This window comes from Lepisosteus oculatus, chromosome 3, assembly GCF_040954835.1.
Source record: "Lepisosteus oculatus isolate fLepOcu1 chromosome 3, fLepOcu1.hap2, whole genome shotgun sequence".
Classification (NCBI taxonomy): Eukaryota; Metazoa; Chordata; class Actinopteri; order Semionotiformes; family Lepisosteidae; genus Lepisosteus; species Lepisosteus oculatus.
This window is the reverse complement of record NC_090698.1, coordinates 59,198,004-59,221,786: the sequence shown is the minus strand read 5'-3', so window position 1 is coordinate 59,221,786 and position 23,783 is coordinate 59,198,004. Positions and strand designations below refer to the sequence as shown.

Here is a 23,783-nt window from a genome sequence, read left to right as displayed (position 1 = left end):
AACATGTAGTTCCTGCCATGGAAGTGGCTGAAAGAGATACTGCAAACTTTGACTAGGGTTGTTGGGAAAAACACATTTGGGCTTTTCAAATGGAGAAGAGATTTCATTTAAAAAACAAAAACACCTCCTGGTGGGAAAATAGTAGGTGAGATCCTTTTAAAACATTCCAACAATAAAATGAATAATAACACAGCAGGGGTGGCATGATGGCGCAGTGTTAGCATTGCTGCCTCACAGCGCTAGTCTGGGCCTGGGGTGGTATTTGTATGTTCTCCCCATGTTCGCATGGGTTTCCTTCATGTGCTCTGGTTTCCTTTCACAATCCAAATACCGACAGGTTAATTGGAAGCAAAGTTTTACAAAGTTTTTCTCATCAAGTCATCACCACTGTTATTAACTGTTGATGTTTTCCCTCTTTGATTAATCTCAAAGTCAGTTGGGGACTTTCCCCAAATCTCCACTAAATATGATATTTACAACAGCTGACACAGGAGGACCACGGAAAGACTAGGACACATACAAATACTGTTCTTAAATATTCAGCTCACACTATGTAAAACCGCAAACATTCCATAGTTTAATCATGCTTTAGAAACGGGTTAAATATATTGCTTAAAAGGAATATAGGACTTAATTTTGCTCTCAGGACTCCAAAGGTTGCTGTCCCCCAAAGTACAGCTAGAGTGTGGACACTGGTTTGTCACCAAATAACACAAATACACAACATAAATTTCTCTTGCTGGAGACTGGCAAACATTACAATTTGAGCATCACTTTATTTCAGATATCAAGTTGTAGGTAAATCTGTGAAAAACAGATGAATCTGTTGGACCATAAATATCTGGATTATTTCGATTGCTAGCAGCAATGTTAAAAGGTTAGCTGCAAGATAAATATCGGCAATTACTAAGACAGGCTGCTACTTATCTCTGGTAATAAACCCCCAAAAACACTTCAAGGATGTCATATTTAAGCATTGCAAAAAAACAAAACAAAAGTATGTTACAAATATCGACTAGCATCAAGGCAAAACAGACTACTGAATTTCCTTAACATGGTGTGCCTGCTTGTCCAAACAGGGACTATCCTGCTATTTTACTGCCCAATTTATCTTCTAAAAATGTCACTATAACTGATGCAGTCAGCAAAGGGCCAAGTAGATGGTGACATAAGTCACAGTATGAGAAATGAATTCAGAAACCATCAGATATTTCACACACAGCAGGGGAATCTGGAGTTGGAAGATAATCAACTAATCTGACACAGAAAATCGCCATTGGACTGACTGGTGAAAGTTGCCTAAACACTTATAGTCAGATTTAAAATGCTTTCAGTTGTCTGGCTTAATCACATAAGGTACGGTAGGTGCCATTAGAGGTTTCTTAAACAGGCTTGATAGGAATACAGATTGCAATAGTTGTCGTCTAGGGGTTACTGTAGTTTTAGTAAGAATAAAGGTTTTAAAAGTGACAAGAGTATTCAGCTTGGTCAGAAACACAACAACATCTGTTTGAGCATCTCCAGAAATCTTTCTAGGCTTCTGTTTGTTTTTTCTCTTAGTTTATAATACCTAGCAACCTCAGTCTGAACTTCAAGCTTCTTATTTTATTGCTTTCTTTTTCCATCTGTTGTGGTGCTGGCATGTTTCTAGGGAGATATGATTCTTTTGTACTTGAATATGTTGTATAAATATTCAAGAAATTCACTCAGCTTTTAAACATTAGTCATCATTGTACATAAGGACTTCTCATAGATTGGTTATTCCCTTTAAATATTTCCAGTTACCTATTTCATAATCAGATGTATACTTCGCTTTGGAACTGGACTTAGTATTTTAGTATTTTTTAGTATTAACACTTAAATTACCTTTTTTAGTCCAAACGAATACAAATATAAATTTTAAATTCACATATTGCATAATTATTCAGTTCCCACATCCTTCTTTTGCCAAAAAATCCATATGAGATTTAAGATGAATCAGCACACAAGCCAGCTTTAAAAGGACAAGATATTGTCTTTGTATGAACACTGACTCCCATTTCAGACAGGCTACACTGCAGCACTGCTAACCAGCTTCCAGCTTGATCAGTTGCTCATTTTGAAAGGTTAGCCTGATATAGGAAGTCTCACTTTTAAATGATAGACTTCACAGTACTCAAAGGTTCTGTTGGTGACTGGTGAAATTTTCTTGAAACCTTCTCTTGATTTATGCTTACCTATCACTTGATCCCTGACTTGTTTTAAAATCTCCTTGGTCTTCATGGCCAGCTGTGAGTTGTGACTTGAAATTAAATATCTAATTAAATAAGGTAAAGGGGTCGCTAAATTATGTTTATGACCTTTCAAACTAATTACTCATACCCAAACCGATTTAGGACTACCATAGTAAAGGGACTGAATACTTATGAATTGAGAATCTCCAAAGTTTCTAATTCCCCTTAATTATATACTATCTGCATTTTTAATATTATCAGATTAAAGTAGGCTGTGAGATTTAAAAGTATCATGATGGCGACATCAGACACCAATAAAATGTGGAAATTTGGCATGGCCTGAATACTCTCAAGGTAGCGGATTATTAGCATTGGTGCTACCTGCATGTAATATAGTTCTTAGCTTTAATGAATATTAAATATAACTTTAAAGTAGTGTACATTTGACACACGACACAGCCTTTTGGATTCTGGATCCCACTGGAAAGTTTCCTACACAGTATAATTTCCTATGAGTTGTGATTTTGACACATTTATTAAATATACCACAGAAACCATCTTCAAAGGAAGATGACTCGTAAGACGATATAAGAACAGGAAATGGAAGCTTCCAGGGAGCTACACATCTGCTGTCTGAACCACAGAACCATCCCCTTAAATGAGTTACTTCAGGGGTGAACTGAACCCAGTCAGTGAGACATCAGACAGGACCAAACCTGCTACATTAAAAAGTAATCAACACTTTCAGGACAGTGGAGCCATGGAGGCAAAAGACGGAAGACTGAGGCTAAGAAAAGTAAATTGGTAGACAGGATGAGCCAATACAGCCTCAGATTGAAGTTCAAGCAATTGAAAGCTCAAAAGATGCAGGGTTTTACTTTCCTTTTCCAGCTTTTCTACAAAAGTATAAATGCTCTTTAAAACTGTCTCTAAAGTCCAAGACTAGTCTACTTTAAATTGGGCTGTTGTACCTGCCATCCTGTGAAATGTATTGCCACATATAACTTAAAGCAACTCACAGACAAAAAAACAAAACAAAAAGAGGAGATTTTGTAAACTGTATTTATGACAATCTCACAAGTATATCCAAAATAATGTTGTCATATGCTGAAAGTTTAATTCACTGTTTAATGGTGACAATACATAAAATAGCTCAAACCTACCAGTTATCCACAGTCGACAATATATAAAGTCAGTAATTATTTTAATAGCATTTGTTACAGCTTAGACTGAAGTCTGAAGCTTTTTCACGTCAAGCAAAATTTCCACCCATTTATTTGCTCTCTGTGAAACAAAAAAGAAGCCTTAAAGTTCTGTAACTCTATACAAGTGGCAAGGAGAGAACCTGCAATAGCCTATAATGACAAAATAATACACCCTGGAGATCAATAATTGAATATTAAAAAAACTTTAAGAAATTAAAAGAATCATATAAGAGAGGTACCTACTGAATGTGGTTCTATATTCCCATAACAGATACTCATGTTTCTAATTTGTAAGCGAGTAATTTGCTCATCCCACAATAGAAAGCACCTGCTGTAAAAGAACTAAGACTTTCATGGAATTTTAAAATACATCTGCTGCCAAGTGATTACTTCAATATACACACAGCTATTGTTATTGTAGTTCAAATGGGATTCCAATAAATAAATCTTAAAACATAATGCCACACATCGCCTATAAATATATTTAAATTCATGGTAAGAATGCATATTATTACAAAAGCCCATATTGTTCAGATACGCAAAGAACAGAAATTGGTTTTACAGAGCAAAATTCAACAAATCTAGCAATTTAGTTCTTCATTATGTGATATATGATACCTTACAGCCTTATTGCACGCAGAACAGGATTCAATTACAAAAAGATTACAGGTCTACAAATAAACATTAAATAATAAATACAGCCTTTTCAGGCTGGAAATATAAACTTCTAAAAAGTTGCTGTTGTGTAGAGAACATCATGTAGATTTTGAGTCCACTGAATGAGAAAATTAGATATTCCCAGATACTTATTCCACTGTTATGTACACAAAACATCAATCCACAAAATATCACCTGAGTCAAAGCGTAAATAGAAATCTTCACACAATCTTTTCTTTTTAAATGAAAACATATTATCAAATCAATATCTAATTATGTAGGCTCCAAACATTCTCGAATAAAAAACGACACTGAAACCTAATTTGATCTATTTTTAGCTATTGCAAAAATCTACTCTATAAAAACAAAAGACCCAGGAGTTTATTTACATTAGTAAGTGTATATTGTAGGTTTGACTTTAGCACTGCTCATCCTACTTTACCATAAAATGCAGGGGAATAAGTAAACTGATTGAGAATGTTTCCTTCAGTAAACTGCATGCCCAAACTTTTCATAGACTTTTCACCTTCAGCCAGGGCACAAGACTAATTGGTGGATGTTGAGAATAGTAACTATAGTATCCACACTTGTATTTAAAATGTTTTTTATTAAAAAAGGACATCTGAAAGGTATGAGTGAATAAGGCATCTCAAGTGCTAGCTTAGCAAATCTGCACTAGCATTCAATATGGTTTAGTAAAAATTACCCCAGAAGAAGTAGACATTTCTGTTTTTAAAAGTGGAAGGAATTTACCGGACATTCCTTCCAATAATATCGCTGGCTGCACTGAGCATCTAAGAAAATAACATTGCCAGTGGTGGAATAGATAAATTATCCAAGAAATGTGATAATGTAAGCAGGGTTAGCTCAGTGTCTGATAAGGATAGTACTAATGAAACGCAATCTTTAGTTTCTAGTAGTGAAATGGCTTAACGGCTCTAACAATAACTGCACATTAACAATCATAAGTTTAAAATTTAAATCTTAGGGTACGAGCAAAGTCTGATTTTATTACTAATTATGCTATGTTTTCATGACCATCTCACAACCTATGAAACAGTCCAGAGATAGGCAATCAGATCCATACTGGGACTTAATGAATGTTCTACAATGACAGGCTGAAGCCAAACCTTTTAAGTCTTAAAAGGCAAAACTATACAGGGACCAGGTACAAGTATTCACAATCCTCAAAGGCACTGACAATTGTCAACTGAGCAAACTTCCTCAGAATAAGCCATGAAACTTAAAACCAACGGATAACAGTGGAAACAATGCAGAAGTGCGTTTAAAACTAATAACATAAGGCATTTCTCTATGAAAAGGATCATGGAAAGTTGGAAGAAGCTACTTAGCCATGTTGTTTAAACCAAGACCCTGGCTTCGATTAATAAATGATGAGATCTTCAGATCAATTAGCTATTATAAGTACTAAATGGGATAGTCTACTAATCTACTCAGCTACTGTAGATGTCTGAAGAAGGCCAGGTCCATTCTCAAGAACCCCAGTCATTCCAGTCACAAACTGTATTCCCTCCTACCGTCCGGTAAACGGTACCAAAGCATTTGGTCCAAGTCCAACAGACTACGGAACAGCTTCTACCTCCAGGCAATAAGACTGCTAAATAGCCAACCTGCAGCTCCTTCAGCAGATCATCTGTAATGGCTACACGGACACACAGTTTTCACTGTATTCAGCATAACCGCACTACTTGTATACTGTATATTGCACACACCATGGACACATAGCAGCTCTACTCATATTGAGTTTTATTCCATTTCTAATTACATCTATTATTATGTAACCTTATTTTCATAACCTCAATTTTGTGATTTTTGTGTTTTTGTGATTCTTGTGATTTCTGTGATTCTTTTGATTTTTGTGAGCTTGCAGAAAAGTTGTGCATTTGATAAATAAATTTTGATTTGATTTGTTAGGTAAAAAGCCCTTCTGTTGTTTGTAACCTTTCTTACATTATTAGGAAATAAATCTGGACAGCCAAAACATTAAACTCTAGCTCCTTGTTGCATATTTTTTATTATTTTTTCACAAAATCACACTTTTCACTTTTAAATTCCCTTACTGCCTGTGTTTTAGCAATAACTCCTCTCTACGAGAGAAACTAGTGTGTACTGTAGGTGTTGTATTTTAATCATTAGAGTCTCCATGATCTCCATTTGTTGTATTTAATAACAGCCTGGAGCCTTTTACAAAAACTGTAAGCAGTGTTATTGAAACCAAATGATTATTTTCCATTCTGTAGCTACACAAGCCAATATGACTGGTAAATAGTTTGTACAGTGTTTTGAAAGCCTCTTTCTTGACAATATATTGTTAACGTAGAATTTTACTGATTTAAAAAAAAACAGAATGGTACTTTTCTAAATACCAGTAGGTCCTGAGGGTTGTTTTGTTTATAAGTAATAACATGTATAATGTATAATGCAGCACAATCTAATATTACTAAGAATAACAATAATAGCAATAATAAAATGAACAATATTAACCATTACAAAATAACAATGAACGATACACATTATATAATAAAGTCTTACTGCTAATAAATTAATAAACTGGAAAAAACAGGAAGCTGGCTTTTTGTAATCAAGATCAGACACATAAACTGTTACTGCTTAAATAAATACCTTTATAATTTATCTGTCACTAGTCATGTTGTTTGCATAGCATATGTGCTCCAACAAGAGATGTAATGGGAATAACTTTTTTGCTGATAAAGGAATACATGCACGTAGATGAAATCAAAACTTTTAAACAGTAATTTCTATCAAATATGTAATGAAAACAGAAACAGTTACACATTTTACCTGTCCCACAAAAGATATAGCAGGTAAGAGCAAAGAGCCTACTTTTCATTTTAAGAGCTTCAAACCAATTCATAGAATTTTCAACTGCCTTGAAACTTGAAATGACATTTTAAACTGCAGCATGTTAATTCATCATGCTGCCTATAAAATGTTTTTCTTCTTCAAAGGATTCATTCCCTGTGCATTAATGTAAATTTCATAAAACTATTCTTACTTAATCCTGTATGCCCATGCACTGGAAAATTTGGAAAGTGTAGTAATTTCCTGATTCTACCAGAACCCTTGGGATTCTCAAGTTGAAGTGAAGCCAAAAGCATGGAAAAGGTTTTTTTTTTACCCAAAACACAAAGGATAAAATTACAGTTTTTCTTATAAGATCACTTATATTACAAAAATGATACAGAATACAAATATAAAAAAGTTATTTAAAAATGAGAACCAAAATAATAAGGGTTGGTTGTAAAAATATATGTATTAATGTAAAGCCACTTAATTGGGCTTATTTAAGATTACTGATGGGTTTAGAAGCTTTTAAGAGGTGTAGAAACTGTATTTGGTTATTTGTATTGGAAATAGTGTTGAAAAAATGCCATTTTCTAACTTTTTTTTTATAAATTCAGCAAAACGCTGTTATAAGACACTAATGGTCACACTAATTAAAAGTGACATTGAAGGGGAACTGCAATGTTATTTTTACATTTCAGGGTTATAATAAATCGTCAATGAGTCCATTTCAAACCAGAATGAAACTACCAAGGACAAGGTAACGTGTACAACCTCCAATTTACATCACAAAAGAGATGATGTTTCGAAGTATGCGTACCGCCATAACAAGGCAACAAAACTTCCTGTGTTGCAAAAGCATAAACATGCTTTAGAAAATGTGTATTTGGCTACTATATTCTTTAAATATTTTCCTGAAACCGACACACAGTAGGTGACATGCTCTATATTTTATTGTAAAAAAAAAGAAAACCACTAAAATACACTCATATTCATTTTCGAGTTTTGCAAAAGTGCTCTATCATTTATGATTATTTTATGGTAAATCACACCTTAAAGAAGCAGGACATATTTTTGGAAGACTTGTTGCACTATAGGCCATGCTGTCACCCGAACAGCTGATTTGAATGAATGCAATTGAATTGAATTCAACAAATCAATATCGAGACATTTTTGCCATTGTTAACACAGCATGCAGATCAGGTTCGAACAGTTCTGGGGTGAAATGTTTGCTGCACAATGCGGATTTATTCAATCGTACATCACACTGAATCTCATCGAGAAACAGGTCGATTACCCATCTTTAGGCTAGTTGGTGATCCCTCATATCTGCTGATAAGATCCTCTGTTTTGTGTGTGAGCCTTATGTTCTGAACAGCCAAATGCTCAACAGTGAGGCATTGTTTAAATTATACACAAGTTCATGAGTCTGCACTTAATTTGAAACTTGTAAAACTTTATGATACTGTCAATTTATTAATTTTGTTACCAAGATTTAATAAGTGGTGTGAGAAATTGTGATGCAGTTCCCTTTCAAACTCCAAACACTAAACTGATTTTTTTCTGCATTATATGGCATTTTCAGATAAACTATACTAATGCTATATACTTATTCACCAAGAAAAAACTTCAAGTTTGATAAAAATCTACTGGTGGCAGACAATCTTCTGTACGTGATAATAAATAGAGCAAACAAGTCTGATTACAGCGCAGGCACAATATTACGCAAAATGCCAAATAGTGATTTAATGCATGTGCATTTTTAAAATATAAGAAGAATTAGAAGTTTCATTAGGAACTAAACATTCTGTTGACTTTTGTATGTGACCCTTTTTATAATAGAAGGGCACAATCCATTCATTTCAAGCGTAACACATATCAACTTAAATTGCCCACTTGGGGGATGAATAAAGTAATTTGAATTAACTCAAAACATTACTGCAAAACATTACAGTTTAAAGTATTACTTCCATGAGCCCTTCTCATCACAGTAATAGCAAGTTGTCTCCTATTGATGACACAGGTGAACTGGGTCCACTGGACTCACATTAGGCAAAAATGCTTGCCATGGCAGGATTTCAACATTGTTGTTTTGTTTTTCTGAAATTTGTACTACACTTTTTAGAATATGAAACAGTAATCAAATACAAAGAAAGAAAACTGTTGTGTTAAAGGAGTTTCCTTTCCAGAGCATCACACTTCTGCTGCCCCATCAGTTGCTGTGAACGACAACAGTCAACGTTGTGCTCGTCCATATATCGTCTCCCATTTAGTATGATAAGGGAAAACAGCATTCATTAACAGATTAAACAATCCACTACTCTCTCTGCTGTCACCTGAGGTGCTATTGGGCTCCGAGAATATAGCTACTGTATTTAATCTCTCAGCTAACAAACTTACCTCTGAACAGGCTCCAAGTAAGCAGATCACTCTCATGCAGATAAGTGAGCTATAACCATTCTGCACTATGCAGATAGTTGAGACTGATGTGGTGGACCAAGGCTAGTGTGGTAGACCTCTGCCTTGTGGAACGCTTTATATCCTTCACAGTACTGCTTTCCTGGTTTCTCATGACAAGTCTGGTATTTGTTGAAAGAAACTGTACTTAAGAGTAAATCAAGATTCATGGAAATCAAGATTCATGGACATAAATTATAAAAGTCAACATTTTCGTCAGCACATCTTAAGGGAGTGAAATATGCTCCATATGTGTTATAAATAACTGTCTGTTACATACATTTAAAAAAAACAAACAGGAGAGTTCAATTTAACAGAACTTTACTTACTGTATTTAAAAAATGCCTCGCTTTAGGCTGCACCACTGACATATTTTTCAGAGAGTCACCCTCTCTAAACTCCTTCAAATTCAGACTCAAAACCCTCTTCTTCAGAAAAGCCTTTACTTAACTGGTTCCATTCTTCACCCCTCTGCTCTTCTTAGTATCACCATCCACGGTCTCCACTATATATTGTAATTGTGTCTTATCTTGTGTATTCTCCTTTATTTATTGTTATACTCTTCTTATTTATTGTTATTGTCATCCTGTAAAGCGCTTTGAGAAGCCACCTTTAAAGGCGCTATATAAAATAGTTTTTATTATTATTATTATTATTATTATTATTATATAAATATAAAGATTCTATCTTTTGAATACAGAAAACATCACGGCAATCAGTTCATGACAACATTTAAGTAAAAATGGAAAACCAAACCTAAAAAAATAAGGTGAAGACTGATGGGTTTTTGTTAGATTTAAGAGTTACATAAACTCTGTCCTCCTTATTCAAAATACCTGAAGCACCATTAACAGCATGGCCATTTGTCTAAAAAGTGTCCAAGTTATTATTTCTTTTTATAAAATATTTATATTTATATATTTGAAGGTACAATACTGAGTGATATCTTTATTACAAAAAAAGGCTAATATGTTATTCACATTTCATGCATTTTAACTTTTAATCAGAATCAATAGAAACAGGATGGAAAACAAAATCCTTCACAAAATGTATCCATTTAAGTTACATTTCAAAATTTACTAAAAATAAACATTTTGATTGGATCGTTTATTCTGCTTACAATTATACTTAACAATATTAAAATGTGTATTTCTTCTATGTAACTCCTACGTGGTAATCAGAACCTGATTTTTTTTTTTACTTTATGTTTGAAAAGAAAATGTTAACTTCAGGAGTTCAGAGTTCAGGAGAAATTTAGAAATTAAGCTATTGAAGCTCATAAAATAATACTTTCAAAAGGTACAAGAAAGTTTCGAAAATATTTGCGCACAGAAAGTGTGTGCAGTGACAAAGAGGACCACCAGATCTCTGAGAGAGGAACAGGAAGTGGTCATTTCTAACAATTTTGAATATTAAAGGTAAGCCCACGTAGCTTGTTTGGTAGTTAAAAATTAATTGATTCAAGGATCTTGGACAGCTGTTTCTTCAAAGAAGCCAGGGTATCATAATTGAAAACACGGCTGTGACTTTTTCCACAGTCCCACAAGCCTTTGTGTAAATATGTGCCTCCTGTTCTTGGCGTCCAAATGCACTGCCACACAGCTTTCACTTGGGTGTTCTGGTGCATGATTTACTGCTGGTTTGGAAGACGTTTGCTGGGTTGACTTTGTCAATACTTGAATCAGGTGTCTGTGTGGCATGGTGGCACAGCATTTAGCTTTGCTGCCTTGTACCACTGGGATCCTGCCTGGAGCCTGTAAGCTCTCCCCATGTTTGTGTGGGTTTCCACTGGATGCTCCTGTTTTCTGCCACAGTCCAGAACCATACAGGTACGTTAATTGGGTTCTGGGAAAACTGGGCTTGGGGTGAGTGTGTGTTTCTGTATGTGCTGCGAAATGGCTTGCCAGGGTTGACTCTGGCTTCCTGGTGACACTGAATTGGACAAAGCAGTTAGAAAATGGATGGATCAGGTCCCTTCATAACCTCCTCTATTCAAGACTGAAAAGGTTGAGTCAATACAGTATATTGGTTTAAGCATGGTAAAGTATCTGGTTGATCTTGTCTGGACTGATAACACAGCAGCAATAACTTTTCTGTAACATAACGACCAAAATTGAAAACAATATTTTAAATGATGATTTACAATTTTTGCATAACATACCCTGATGTAAATTCATGCTTTTAACTACATACCTCAAGACTTTATTTACATTTTTATCACTTCTCCACATTTCCTAGAAGAATATGAAAAGGCCTGGCATTTGTTGACAATTTATAAGTAGCCTCTTCAAGTGCGATGTTTTTCATTTTGTATTTAATATGTTTTTGTTACTTACATACAATCTTCTGCACTGGTCTACATTAATGCCAGATGTTTGGCCAGACTTTAATTTTATCTTTTTGAAATTAGTATGCTGATTCTGTAGTGTTTGCTAACCCTCCTATTTTGGAATCCATCCACAACTTTCAGCATTTTACTAAATATACCAGAATCTAGATTACTGATTAAGAAGAGCAGTAGTACTGATCAGATCTCTATGATACTCCAGTAATTACATCACTGCAGTCTGAGCATTTACCATTTATCTGTGCTCTATGATAACTGGTTAATCTTTGAAAAAAACATGAATTTCTGAAAGATTCTCAGCTTGGTCACTCACTTGCTGTGAGGAGTCAAAATGCTGTTGCTGTTTTGGTGAGGGGAATAAGAGACTGCCATTTCACAACATTTCAAGTAAAACACCTGTTCAATTCTAGCTGCCAGTCTGCAAAAGGGTATGAGAGATTTATGGTTGATTTAGCATTTCCTGTTAAACCCACTCTTTATTCCGTTTGCTCACATGTAGAGAGGTTTTTTATTTGTCATTTAATATTATTTTGATATTTCCTTTCACAATCAAAAGCGCTTAATATATGCATGCTTGAGTGAACCAGAGCAGTGGAGCAGTGTGTCACAATAGCTATAAATTGAGAATGAATTCTTCATGCAAAAAACAGTTTTTGAGAGACTGGACTACACTCCAGTTATATGTTAAATTATACACAGGGTTTTGCTTCATGCGTCAAAGATATTAGCCATGTAGGAAACCATGTAAACCATGATTTGGGGTAAAACCAAAGCAAATCATCAAGTAGGTAAATGCAGTTCAACACAACGTGCTCTTGTTTTGTCACAGGACTGCACAAGAAATGCAGGATGATGTAAATGAGGAGGAAAGGGCTCAGCTGTCCTGTCCAGGCATGTGTAGTGTATATAATGCCAGGTAACAGTGGTTCATGTGTATCAAATCCTAGCAAGCAGTCAGCTTCTCTGTGACAGTGCCAGCTCATTTGAAGGTTTCTGACACAGCCCATATATTCCAGCAGTATTGCCGACAGGGACAGAAATACTTGACTGATAGCAGCTCCATGCATGCATGTATATTATTCCAGTACAGATATAACCTTAGTCTGGCAGTATAAAACAGTCTGAATTTAACAGAGAATTGTGTAAGTATAACTAGTGTGCAAGTGTAACAACACAACACAACCTAACACAACCTAACAACAACAAGGACAGTTCACATTTTTAAACTATGTACTATAGTATACTATATAGGGAACGACATACTAAATTAACCTTGCTGGAGAGGTTTCAACATGGCTAATCATTACTATGGCTTTTTTACATTAAATGGTAAGGAATGTTCTATTTTCCAACCACCAACGGGTTTTCCTGAGAGCGCGGTCTGCAGACTTTCCAGAAAACATGCAAGCCAAGACAAACCACAAAATGGCAAGCACTCAGCAGACTTACCACAACACTAGTATGCATTTTTTTGCCCTTTACGAACAGACCTTTTAACAAGGACACGAAAAAATGCCTTTCAGCTACTACTACCTATTACCACCATCAGATTTGTGTGCTAAAAAGAAGAAAAATCTAGAGTATGAGGGTATGACTAATGTTTTCACCACTATTCAATTCACTCCCAAAATACATTAATAGAATTCCTTTAAAACACATGATTCAGTCAAATTAATAAAAGCAAGTATTCCTGGTCATATCTTGAAGAGTTAAAAGATAAAGCAGAACACAGTACTCATTATATTATACATTAATGTCTATATTAATGAATTCTACCTTTGAAATAATACGATATTACAAAGACCACACCACGAAATTACAAACCTGAATGTGAAGTATTTAGTTGACTAATACCATTAAGTCTAATCATATTTTATCAAAAAGGACCAATTTAAAAAAATCAGACAACTCCATTATTTACTTTTCCATCATGGATATACATTGATCATTACCCAAGGCAAAAGCATAACAGAAAAATTTTTTATGATTAAAAGAAAAACATTTAAATATCATCATGTTATACTGAGTGGCAACATCTACCTAGGAGGGACCTATAGTTGAACACAACCAGGCTATTTCACTTGGAAAGAACAATTACATTAACATCTATTTGCAGCAGTAACTAAAGACTTAGGATTATTAAATCGGTATTTACAAAATGTTTAGCCATAAATAAGTAATCAGTACAGAAACAATAACAAAAGTTTTGATAACTGCAAAAAGCGCTGAACAGGTCAAGTAAAAAAATTCTATTCTACAAACACACAGAATCACCATGAATCTAATATGGAGGAACAAAAGAAAGTGCATAACAAATCCTTTGTTCCAGTGTAAAAATTATGTATCATCTACATAAGGCATGTTTCCTACTTCTAACAAACATCTGTTTTTGTTTCACTATAAAAAAAAACTGCTGCTGAAACCTCAGCATGGTATTCCTGTAAGGTTACAGAACATGTCTGCCACACTGCTGTATGATTTCCTGGGTGTGTCACAAAAATATGAGTCATCGCAATTCTGATTTACTTAGCTATCAGGTAATTAGGGATAGCAGGGGGAAAAGGATGTGGTAAATGAGCACAGGACTGTATGTATAACACTTAAAGGTTCCACTTATGGGCAGAGTAATCATATACAATACATTTAAGGGTGACTTGGGAACAAAGAATAAAAGGAAATAAAACCGGTTGACAGACTGATTTATAGATACGGGTATGTAATGTGTAAGTGAATAATATCACACCATCAATACAGCTTCAAAACTTAATTGACTAAGTGTTAATATCTGTGATTGTATACTGCTGCCAGGTGTTGTGTGATTATGCTGACATTCATTAGGGTAAGAATTTGTTCTTTCTCCATTATTTTTCTTTACTTCCCTTTGTAAAAAAACATGAAAGGCTAACCTTTTGGTACAGCTGGCACCAACTTCTCTACACAGTAGTATGCATTCAGCACCCTACAACCTCTGCAGCATAGGCTATACAGACTATTGACCCTCACAGCCATACACCAAAATACCTTTTTTTTTCCCGTCAAGGAGATCATAAGATTATTTTAACTTTCATCAAAAAAGGCAAAGGTATGATTCCCATTGCTAAGAAAAGTCTGATCAAATAAAATATACTATGCATTTAAAATTGTATAGGAAAATACAATCCATATTGAAACAGTGTTCTGTAGTAACACACAGCAAGGTTATTTTCCAGCTGCAATAGTGCATAATGGTAGACTGAGACTTGTACTCAAGTCTCACGCATTGGGAGTGAAGCTCATGGTCTTACGACTTGGTCTGAAAATCTCACAGTTTTGCATCAAATCTAGGTTGTAATGAAGTAATGAAGGTAAGACTTACAAACTGTTGTAGAGACTTGCAATTCTATTAAGTAACCAATGTGTTATATTGCATGTGAATAAAAGAAACTATCAATACAAATAATATGCAATCACAATTTCCGATGAAAAATCTCATGTTCTAGGGTTTGGGACCCTCGAGAGCTATGTTATTAATGGATCACAGCTGAATCGTTGGGTCACATAAATACCATGTCCCTTCATTGCTTCTTAATTTTCAAAGTGAAAAAGGCACTTCTTGCTTCAATGAGTGAACAAGAATAAGCAGCACCCCAAGAGCAAAAAGAACACAATGATGGCTTGATGTATACAGAAAACAGCAAATAACACATTTCAAACACAAAGCTCTTTCTCAGCATGGGTAGCCTACATCTTTGATGAATCCAAGTTCTAGTTAAATTTGAACTCAACAACATCTTTTTTAATACTAATAATTAATAATTGCACTTTTTCTGGACACTCCACTCAAAGCGCTTTACAGGTAATGGGGACTCCCCTCCACCACCACCAATGTGCAGCATCCACCTGGATGATGCGACGGCAGCCATAGTGCGCCAGAACGCACACCACACATCAGTTATCAGTGGGGATGAGAATAGAGTAATGAAGCCAATTCATTGATGGGGATTATTAGGAGACCATGATTGGAAGGGCCAAAGGGAAATTTGGCCAGGACGCCGGGGTTACACCCCTACTCTTTTCGAGAAACGCCCTGGGATTTTTAATGACCACAGAGAGTCAGAGAGTTTTAGGATACTATTATTATATACAAGATAGCTTATTACTTTGCAAGCAAGTACAGTAATTTTTGAATAGATAATAAGGACTAGTGGTATAAATGGAAATGGAAACCTCATCAATTAGATGAAAGTGTATATTGGCATTAATCAAGCAATTCTGTCGCAGGGACATTAAAATGGTTGGTCTCCTTACCAATTCAACAACTGTGTCAGCTTTAGTTTGACTATTGATGGTGTTGGAATCAGTCCAAGTACTCAAGGGAGAAATCTTGGTTTAATCTTTGATCTGTGCCTTGCATTTGAAGCTCATATTCGCAATGTTGTGGAGATGTTTTTCTGTTACTTGTTACTAGATACTCATATCCAGTCATCTCTCCCAATCTTATACAAAGAACCTAAAAGGATTTATTATTGTCATGCAGTGTTTGCTAGTGTATCTAGTTTTTTTAACAACTTGCCATATGTGTAAAACTCAGAACTAACACTTAAATACGTTCTCGTCTTTCTCCTGTGTAAGCAGTGTTGCGCTGACTCCCTGTGGATTTCAGAATAAAATTCAAAACACTGGTGCTCACTTTTCAGAGCTTGAATGGTTTGGTTCCTGACCACATCCGTCAACTCTTATCTCCCTATACACCTGTAAGTCGTTTGCAGTCTTAGGACTCACAGAGAGGCCATGCTTTCTGCTCGGTTGCTCCGAAGCTGTGGAATGATCCTGCAGCCCATATGAGACCTTGTAAGTGAGGCAACACTTTAAAATCCCTTCTCAAAACTTTCTTTAGTAGTCTAATTTATTGTACTAAAACGTGTTTTATGCAATTCTAAAGTTTGGGCTTTTGTTTGTATTGAAAAGTGCCTTGAGATGATGCACCATCATCCATGCTTGATAAAATAAAGATCGTAATTATGATGAACCAACCTCTGCATGTTTACTGTGGTGTGTTGTCCCCTACCTTATAAAAAAGCTTTAACTAGGACACAAAAGGAACAGGCATCAATAGCTCTCATTAAGTATGGATCCATGCATCAGACAGTTTAGTATTACAAATTAAAAATGTAGATCCTTCTCAATAACATGACATGGGATGCAAGCTGGATGTTCTTACCTTCGGTTCCATTGAAATAAAGTTATGCCTTCCTCTGCTTGAGAGTGTTGACCTTTTTATTGTTCGACTATGGTAAAAGTGGTAATAGTCCTTTAAATCGCCAATCTGCAAAGAATGAAAGAGGTAAATTTTTTGTGTGTTTCAAAGCAGGAGACTTGCATAATATCATCTCTCTCGGCGCACATAATTAATTCATTTGCCGCGGAAACCTGGGATTGCAAATGTTACTTTAAACCCCTGATCAATTTTCAAGCACAAGAAACATGAGAAGTCACATCATTGTCCAATTAACTGAAACATATGGCTGAACTGTCACGCTTTTATACCAACACCTATTACAAGACAATAACAAGACTAAAACTAACTTAAACTGTGGCCTTTACTGTACTTTGTGACTTTAATCTGTCAAGATATGACATCGCCTTTTATTATATCAGGTCTTCCAGGCGCTGATAAGTCACTTAATTCCAGAGTAAATAAGTGTTACAACAGGGAAGTGCATTTAAAAATAGGAACAAGGGCATTTTTTCCCCACAGAGGGTTGTGGGAGTTTAGAACAAGTTATCTAGCAATACTGCAGAAGCTGATACCTTTGCTTTAGTCAAAACATGGCTGGCTAAGATCTTCAAATCATTCAGCTACTAAAATCCAAATAAGCTAAATGGCCTTTTCTCTATTGTAATCATTCTTATATTCTTATAAGGTTTTCATTTTTGTGCTGTAATTGAAGTCTATTCAAATTGCATATGACGCATCCTAACATTTAGTGCTTTTAATTAGCACACAAACAGACATTTTTAAAAGTATACTTAATTATACAATAATTTTGATAAATGAAGCCACCACAACTGTAATTTTGAAGAAGAACATACTATATAAACAGAAGTGTGGATTCATAAACAAGGAAACCTTATAGTCTAAAACTGCAGTGAGTCAGACAAACCAAACCTAACAGGCTACTTTTATTACCACAGCGATAAGTAACTGACAAGGGGTCACAAACATTAAAATGCAGGCCACCAAAAGCATATATTTTGAAGTACAGCATTCATAAGCCTAGCCCTAACAACAAGCAGGTTCTTAAGTCTTAACTAGCTGTCAACAGAGATAAGGAGCTGATAAATTTAATGTACTGTAATTATGGTCAGGTGTGCCACCTGTAAAACAGTTAAAACACAACTGCAACCATTTATGGAATTAAGGTCAAAGTAACAAAGACTACAACTGAGCACTAAAGAAGCACACCTATTTTACATTTTTTATATTCCCTGTTAAAATATGTGCAGCTGGAGATCTTCTCTGTTAATAATAAATAATTACATTAAATGAGCTGTTGGTATTTATGTATTACCAAGTATTATTAATACTATACTAAGCTGTTATATATAACAATAAATGGTATATAGTAATACAATTATTATTATTATTATTATTATTATTATTATTATTATTATTATTATTATTATTATTGACCGCAACAATTGTTTGAGGACTGTGCTAATTAACTCTGAAGCTCACAAAGTGAAGTCTACCCTTTTGCACCGCAGCAAAAGATTCCCAAACGAAGTAGTCCACAGATTAAAGTGGTCTATTGAAGTATATCTGTTTTACTTTATTACCACAGTTTAATCAGCGATGGTTGATACATTGAATCTGCACTTACAAATAGGATCAAGGGAATCCTCAGACAGAGAGGCTCTGCTTTTTATCTAGTAAGCCCAAGGGTTTTATTCTACAGCAACTCCTTTCTATGCAACATATTGATTGCTTTTTAATTCCAATAAATAATTTATCAGAGGCATAGGAAATTATGTCTTTTTTTCTGCTATTGGAGTACTCAGTGGCTGAAAGATTTCTAAACATTTCCAGTGCTTTTTCCAGGGTGATAACAGTTAGACATTCCAGCTTAATTTTCCCACTGTGAGCTATTTGATTTGTAGTCATCCTGTTAACAGTAAATAGCACTTGGCAGGGGTCAAAGGAGAAGACTTAAGCTATCACCTTGCTGGAAACTTTTTTTTTTCCCCAGCAAGCTGACACATGCTGTAAATGAAGGAATCCTCTTCCTAAAGTGTCAAAGTACAACTAGAAAAGACATCCAGATTTCAGTCAAATGTCAGAGCTCTACAAGTTATACTGATTCGTTCAGGCACAATAGTTCTTCATCTGAAAATCCAGAGTTATTGGAAGATGTCATAAAACCTTTAATAAATCTTTTTAAATGACCTAAAAGACTTAGGGATCATTATAGATTAAAACAATTTGTGAGATCTTAAAAGTAGTGAGCTTTTTGGTGTTGTACAGGATCAGACCTAATATATTCACTACTCAACATTTTAATTCTTATAAAACACAGAACTTTTAAGAAGTTAATTCAAATTAAAATATACTGATGCCTTTTATCTATGGATTGTTAACCCCAGCAAATATTTAGTTTTCAGTTGTTTTACGTTTAATAGTATACTGCACATATGCTCTCTTCTGTAGTTACTGTAGTTATCTTACTGAACTCAAAAAGCTGCTATTACACTTAATGAAGCTCAAAATTTAATGACACCATATCTCACTTTATTTTAAACAATCAAATTATTGTGAGAGTATTGACAGATTTCAATCTCACTTCTAAAAACAGACATGTGAAATTATTTTTCACCGAACTATCTTTGAATAAATAAGTGATTAAATATCTTTGAGCAATTAATCTTTAAAATGTTTAAAAATGTTCTGAATAACAATCTAATTCAAGCACCTTTCAGTTCAATACGTTAAGTAACTACTTAAGAGAACATATGCACAAGGAATCAGGACTGAAAGCAAGGGTTTCTATATAAGAAAATGAGTTAAATAAAACACTCTTCCAAGTTATCTAATACATACATGAATATAAACATACACCTAAGATTAAATGATGCACCACAAATGAGAAAACAGAAATTCTCATTTATTACTATAGCAATTACTATACATGATCACGTTGGGCACAGTGTATCACACATCTGATACAATACCAACTCAGATTTCAGGTTAAAATTGATATCATCCCCATGTCACCAATTTAGGCCTGCTTATGTGAGCTATAATCAATATACCCTAACCACTGCATTCTCATCTAAAGCATCTTCTTTCTGACAATATTACCTTGTTGCTTTCTAAGCAAATCATTCAACTTTAATCCTTCTTGATGAGAACAGACCTTTATTGTCACTTTTCCAAACCCCAGTCAATGAAAGTGACTTTCAACTAGCATTCCACAGTACAAGAAAGCATTACAGCAGAACTTCAGGCTATGCCTTGACCTTCTTAGCAACAGTCTCTAGTAGTCAAAATAAAAATGGTTTGCGCTGCTCATCACTCAGTTAACATGATTTTATCAAGCAGATCATTCTCATGGACTAATAGTAAATGCATTTTGTCTCAGTCAATGTGTGCCCTCTTTGAACTTGCATCAGAGCCTCATAATAGTTACCTGAAGTATATATATATTGAACAGACTCTTTAATGATTTAAACTGACAGCTTTAGGAATGAATATTCTACTATTAAACCAGCTAACCATTGTTACATTCTTGCACATACAGCAAACACTTTGAATACAATTGGCAATTGATAAGATGAATGTGAATTCTGTGCAAGAGGACGGTGTGACTGTGCTCCTTTTCAACCAGGAATCATAAATTCAACCAGGCTCACAAGCAGCATCAGTCTTCTTCTCTTCATAGCAGTCTGTCATGCTCATATCCTTGAAAAATTGTAGTATCAAGTATAATCTATATGCATGGCTGTACATAGCAATACGTTTTCAACAGGTAACTAAAAATAAAAGTAGGATATAATTTTCCCCAATAACTCAACTGTTTACCACATTTGTTCCAAATCAGGTCTGCCAATATTTCCACTGAGACAAAACCCTGACCCAGCATGGTTTGCCTAGAAGGCTGTCTGTTCTAAATCAAATGACCATGTGTGGGATGGGGATGCTTTCTAAAGACATGTGGCAACCTCCTAGAACTATTTCAGAGTTGGTGGAAGACCCAGGGGCAGAGTGAAGAAGAACCTTGAAAGACTTTATCAACACTTCCACTGAGGATATGCCTTTTTCTTTCAGGCTTACTCTGCAGCTACATGGAGGGATTTTCACACATATTGCAGGCTTCAAAGTAGAAGCCTTGTCGTATGTAATGCTAGAGGGTTTCACTTGTTCATGCACTGCTGAGGCACATAACACCATTAATATTTCAGCGGTGTTGACTAGTGGCCTTACTCAGATGAAATAAGAATTCTATATAATAGACAGGTATATTCAGAGACAGCTACAGAGCAACAACCACAGGGAACAGTTTTGTGACACCTCTTATTGAAACGTTTGCTGAAAGTTTGCATATAAATGACGACTGCAAGTAGTCAAATAAAAGTAAATAAACTATGACTGCAATACAGTACTGTTCTCTGTATTTTTCAACTGATCAAATTAAGTTAGACTGACTGGGGAAATATTTATCAGGGGAAAAAAAGCTAATTTACAGCCTTTACAAGTATTCTCTCGGGTGCTGTTACCTTGGGCGTTGAGAGCTTGACCCACTAATCTATTAAATCCTATTCTTGTTACTGTATATTTATGTACTTCTGGTCATCAAGTCGCATTCTACACCAGTTCCTGTTAAAGTGTCCCACCAAGCTCTTTGGACTATGTCGCTAATGACAATTCAGTACCAGAAAAGAGAATAAATCTTACAGACTGCTGATGTCATCCACACAAGATTTGTTGCTTTGCATAAATCAAAGGACACAACATATCTTGGCAATACTATTCTTACAACTACATGCATCTAGAAAGAACTATGGTGTTATTTATAACCTACATAGTTATGTGAAGTATCTGTACATTTATGATTTGATCTGTTTATATACGCCATATCTTAAAACAGTCATATTTTATCTTATCTCATTCTCCACAAAGATCAAAGATCGTTTTTGTTTTCTTTCCTGCTAACATCTTATTCAAAGACGTGAAAAGGAATCAGAAATTCATTTGATGAAAGCCATTGTAACCCCTTGGTTCAAATACCTTATGGCTGTTGACCACAATACAAAATGCATATAAATCATTTGATATCTAAATTTCACAAGTTAAATATATTTATATAGATTTTAAGATTTCTTTCACACGTTCAAAAATAAAGAAAATTTATGTATTTTAACACATAGTGATAATCTGATTTTAAAATAACATTTTATGGGCATATACAGTAAACGGTGTAGATTTGCATTTTGTAAACTTATTTTCCTCGTCTTCTCGTCTTATGAAGACGTCGATTTTTAAACAATTTAATGTGCTTTACTTTGTGAGTGTGCAGGGCTAAAATATTTCAAGTTGTGAATATCCTCCGCCTCCCAAAATAAATCGTTTAGATCTCAGCAGTATAAATATGAAAGTGAACACCTGTTGTCGCGGACACCTTGGTTTTTCACAATGTTGGATTTTCACAATTCAAATACTATCCACAATCTCGCATCGAGTGTTAGAGGTTAAAGACGTTCAGCATGGCTTTTTTTTTACTGTTAATTAATAGTACGACTCCGGTAGCAAATAATGGCAAAAAAATCAATTAATTTCCCAATCATTAAAACGTCAATATTAAATATACTGATTACATTCCACGGCAAGAAGACAACAATGTCTTTAATTTTATTCGATTTCATTGGGAAAATGCTACGCAGGCTTCTCAAGATAGAGGACTTGCAGTTAAAGTAGTAAATCGTTTTAAAAACAAAATTCAACACATTGAAATTACATGAACACAATTTCGCAATCCCCAGAGTCCATAAATCCAGCCCACACAAAGTTGATTTAAGCTACAAAATAGCACTACATTAATAGTTACATCCAATCTGCATGACACCACCACAGTTCATTAACAAAGAACTTTATGAACACTGAACAAACTTACCTGCCCCATGTTTTTATAACCATATTTCCCTGCTATTCTGTCTGCATCTTCAGGACCTCCGGTTATTCGCACTGCCCAATGGTTTGTGTAAATCCGAGCCTTGCACACAGGCAATATCAACCCAAACCAAAGCGCCACAGCGCACACAAACCCTTTGCTCAAATCAATGTTCCAAACCATCTTCTGCAGACAATTCGGTCTTCCTTGATCAGACCTTTTTTTCACCTCCAGTTAGGCAAACGAGCAAACTTCTTTGCACCGCAGAGTAATAATCTCATAGACCTCTTTTCCCCATGCAAGATCGGAGAACTGGTAAATAATTAAATGTATGTCATTACATATATTGATATTTATAAATGTGGTCTTTGAAGTTCTTCTCCGTCTCTGCCTTGTTTCTTCTTGGAAGAGAGTGTGTAAATGTTTGCAGATCTCTGGTTACAGTTAACTCTAGGTCTGGGACCCTGATCTCCGGTTTCTCTCTTGAAAGTGATGAAATGGCTACAGCGCCTCCTCCCAAATTACTACCAACACTCAAGAGAGTAAATGCTCTCTTCGCTCACAGCACAGTCCCTTACTCGGCGCTCCTCTGGGTCTTAAAGTGACACATATTTATACACTTGTGTTTTTATTTGTTTCCATCGGGCATTTCAACGAGTCTGAATTTGTCAACGCTGAAACTTGAACTTCCAATATTTTTAAATCTTTTGACTTTCAAGTTAAACTCATGGACATTTCAGTTGTTTATTTTTTAATTGACGTGTTTAGTAGAGAAATGTAATGTTACTGGCGCGAAGTTCATTTTAACGACGTTTCTTTATTTTAAGTATCTTTCATTTAACTCCTCCAACTTCTCCTTTCAATATACTGTTCTAAAATGAATGTTTATGCATATTTATATTCACTTAATTTAGAAACATGTTCGCCTTCTTCC

General features: G+C 35.0%; 1 protein-coding gene across 3 annotated transcripts in view; it reads right to left on the bottom strand.

Annotated features, from left to right (window-relative positions):
• Window positions 1-23,363, bottom strand: part of pcsk5b (proprotein convertase subtilisin/kexin type 5b) — a 144,814-nt gene extending 121,451 nt beyond the window's left edge. For all 3 annotated transcript variants that reach the window (XM_006626990.3, XM_015367947.2, XM_015367953.2), the window contains exons 1-2: window positions 22,853-23,363; window positions 16,906-17,010 (exon numbers count right to left, since the gene is read on the bottom strand). In XM_006626990.3, coding sequence (XP_006627053.2) covers window positions 16,906-17,010; window positions 22,853-23,032 — 285 coding nt within the window. In that variant the 5' untranslated portion in view covers window positions 23,033-23,363. The remainder of the gene's footprint in view (window positions 1-16,905; window positions 17,011-22,852) is intronic.
• Between the last annotated feature and the right edge of the window lie 420 nt (window positions 23,364-23,783).